Consider the following 2,522-nt stretch of genomic DNA (forward strand, 5'->3'; position numbering starts at 1 on the left):
GTGCAGCAGTTTCAGTTTACAGCATGGTCTGGGTTTAATGATGAGCAAACAAGAAAAAGTTTCACATCCTTTGTGCAAGAGGTCCGAAAGCGTCGAAAGCAAAACACAGTGGAGGCCCCTACATTGGTGCACTGCAGGTACCACAATAGAACAACCCAGGCATTATTGTTCCCTATTGGTAATGGGTAAGAATTGTATTCACCTGTGTGTTATAAAAAGCCAACCTTAGTTAAAAGGTGGAGTGCATAGAATAAAATAACTCACATCCTCCTCTCCCCCCCCCCCCCCCCCCGAACTATTATGGAACCTGAGGGGGAAATAGCAGAATACTGTAATATATCCAAATAGGTCATATTTGGATATATGGGTGATTGGATTCACTCACATGGTTCTGAGCCTCATTGGACAGGCTCAGATCACTCTGGCAGGCGTGTATTAGGGATCACAAATCCTCTAGAGGGCATTCCTTGATTTTTCTTCTAAAAAATAATTAAAAAACAATATCTGGTGTAGTATATTGGTAAAAATAGGTAGATGGAATTTATAAGTGAAACCGCTCACCTGGATTAGAGCCTATAAACCTGGCTCTACGTATAGTAGCTTGTGTGTCAATTTGGGGACACAAACTCTTCCTTATGATGCTGGAACGCCTGGATCTGAAGTCCACAGGAAAAGGTATTGTTGAAAAATAGAATTTATTATAATCAAACTTTACAAATATAAAATATAAAATAAAAAATAAGATAATAAATGTTCAGAATCCTGTGGGCTTACATGACTTTACAGATCTTCATCACAAAAAAGAAAATGGCATATAGCTCCAATCTCCTTTCTCAAAATAAAATGCTCTGTGCTTGGGAAGAAGGTCTCATTCAGATTAAACATAGAACCATAGAATGTGACAGCAGATAAGAACCATTTGTCTCAACTAATCTGCGCAAATATTGATACTTATTTAGCTATTTACTAATTTACACTGTGCATTCTACAAAAGTAGATAAGGCTCACAATATGTATAAGTAGCTATATAATTATCACACCCAGGTATTGTTTCTAAATCTTTTTTTTTCTTTAGTGCTGGAAGGACAGGTCTTTTTGTCATGCTAGATAACATTATACAACAACGCGAAGAAGGAAAAACTGCGGATTTATATAACACTGTGTATGACATGCATACACTTTGGCCACAAATGGTGCAAACAGAGGTAAGTAAACATTTGATTCCGCTTCATGCATTTAGACAATTATTGCTAAAAATATTAATTTCATTAAGTATTGCAAAAATAGAATTGGACTATTTGAAGTCAATATGTTTATTTAAAGTAATATAAGAATTCATTATGTTTGTTGTATATAAAAACATCTGATTGCTACATTCGGCATTGTCGTGATACTATTTATGATATGATTTTTGTTTAAGATAATGTAAAACAATCCAAAAAAGGCTCTTCCCCATATGGGGTATCCCCTCTCTACACGTTTGAACCCAGAGCTGGACGTGGAGGTTCTGGTGTCTATGTTAGTGGATTTTTTGTTTTGTTTTGGTTTTTTTGGAAGTATATTTTCTTTATTTACATGTTTCTAAAGGGTTTGAACAGATACAAGAGACAAAAGAAAACTTTTCCAGGTAGTGGATTCTATTGGGGTGCATATGGTTTTCTATTTAGGTTTTTTTTTTTACCTAGGATAGATGCAAATCAACACATTCAAATTAAGAGATAGAAATCACAGAGATAGAAATTTGCATGTACACATTTTGAAGTGCAGTACTGTTTGCGTGATTAAGATAAGGCTGCAGGATATATGAATAGGGACCGACACTAATCCTTCATTTTGTGTTTTAGGAGCAGTATATCTTCTTGCATCAGTGTGTACTGGATCTAAGTACAACTGAAAATGAAAATCTGAAAATTTACAATGAGATAAACGAGGATCCCGTCTATGGAATGATAGACAAACCTGGATACAAAGAGAGCCAGTCATCATGAAGATTGGAGAGCCTATTCGTGCATGATCGTGGATCAGCTTAAAACCACTAGACTGTAAGCTCGTTTGAGCAGGGCCCTCATCTACCTATTGTTCCCGTGTCCCTGTGTAATTGTCTCATTTATTGTAAATGTCCCCCCTTTCATAATATTATAAAGTGCTGTGGAATTAGTTGGCACTATATAAATGCCAATAATAATCATAAAGTCTACCGTGTTTCTCCGAAAATAAGACCGGGTCTTATATTAATTTTAGTCACAAAAAACACACTAAGGCTTATTTTCAGGGTAGGGCTTATTTATTTACAGTCCCGGTATGTACATTGAACCCCCCCTTTAATTAATCTACCCCCCCTTTAACTAATCCACCCCCCCTTTAATAAATCCACCCCCCTTTAATAACTCCACCCCCCTTTAATAAATCCACCCCCCTCTAATTAATCCACCCCTCCTTTAATAAATACACCCCCTCTAATTAATCCACCCCCCTTTAATAAATGCACCCCCTCTAATTAATCCACCCCTCCTTTAATAAAT

The 2,522-nt window shown here is 36.5% G+C and overlaps 1 protein-coding gene across 1 annotated transcript; it reads left to right on the forward strand.

Moving 5' to 3' along the window:
* The first annotated feature begins 1,046 nt into the window (after window positions 1-1,046).
* LOC134579505 (receptor-type tyrosine-protein phosphatase eta-like) lies at window positions 1,047-1,989 on the forward strand. The gene is made up of 2 exons (XM_063438813.1): window positions 1,047-1,205; window positions 1,845-1,989. Exons 1-2 carry the CDS (start codon window positions 1,101-1,103, stop codon window positions 1,986-1,988), a joined length of 249 nt encoding a protein of 82 aa, XP_063294883.1. The 5' UTR covers window positions 1,047-1,100; the 3' UTR covers window position 1,989.
* The last annotated feature ends 533 nt before the right edge of the window (window positions 1,990-2,522 follow it).

Source organism: Pelobates fuscus, chromosome 12 (genome assembly GCF_036172605.1).
Source record: "Pelobates fuscus isolate aPelFus1 chromosome 12, aPelFus1.pri, whole genome shotgun sequence".
Classification (NCBI taxonomy): Eukaryota; Metazoa; Chordata; class Amphibia; order Anura; family Pelobatidae; genus Pelobates; species Pelobates fuscus.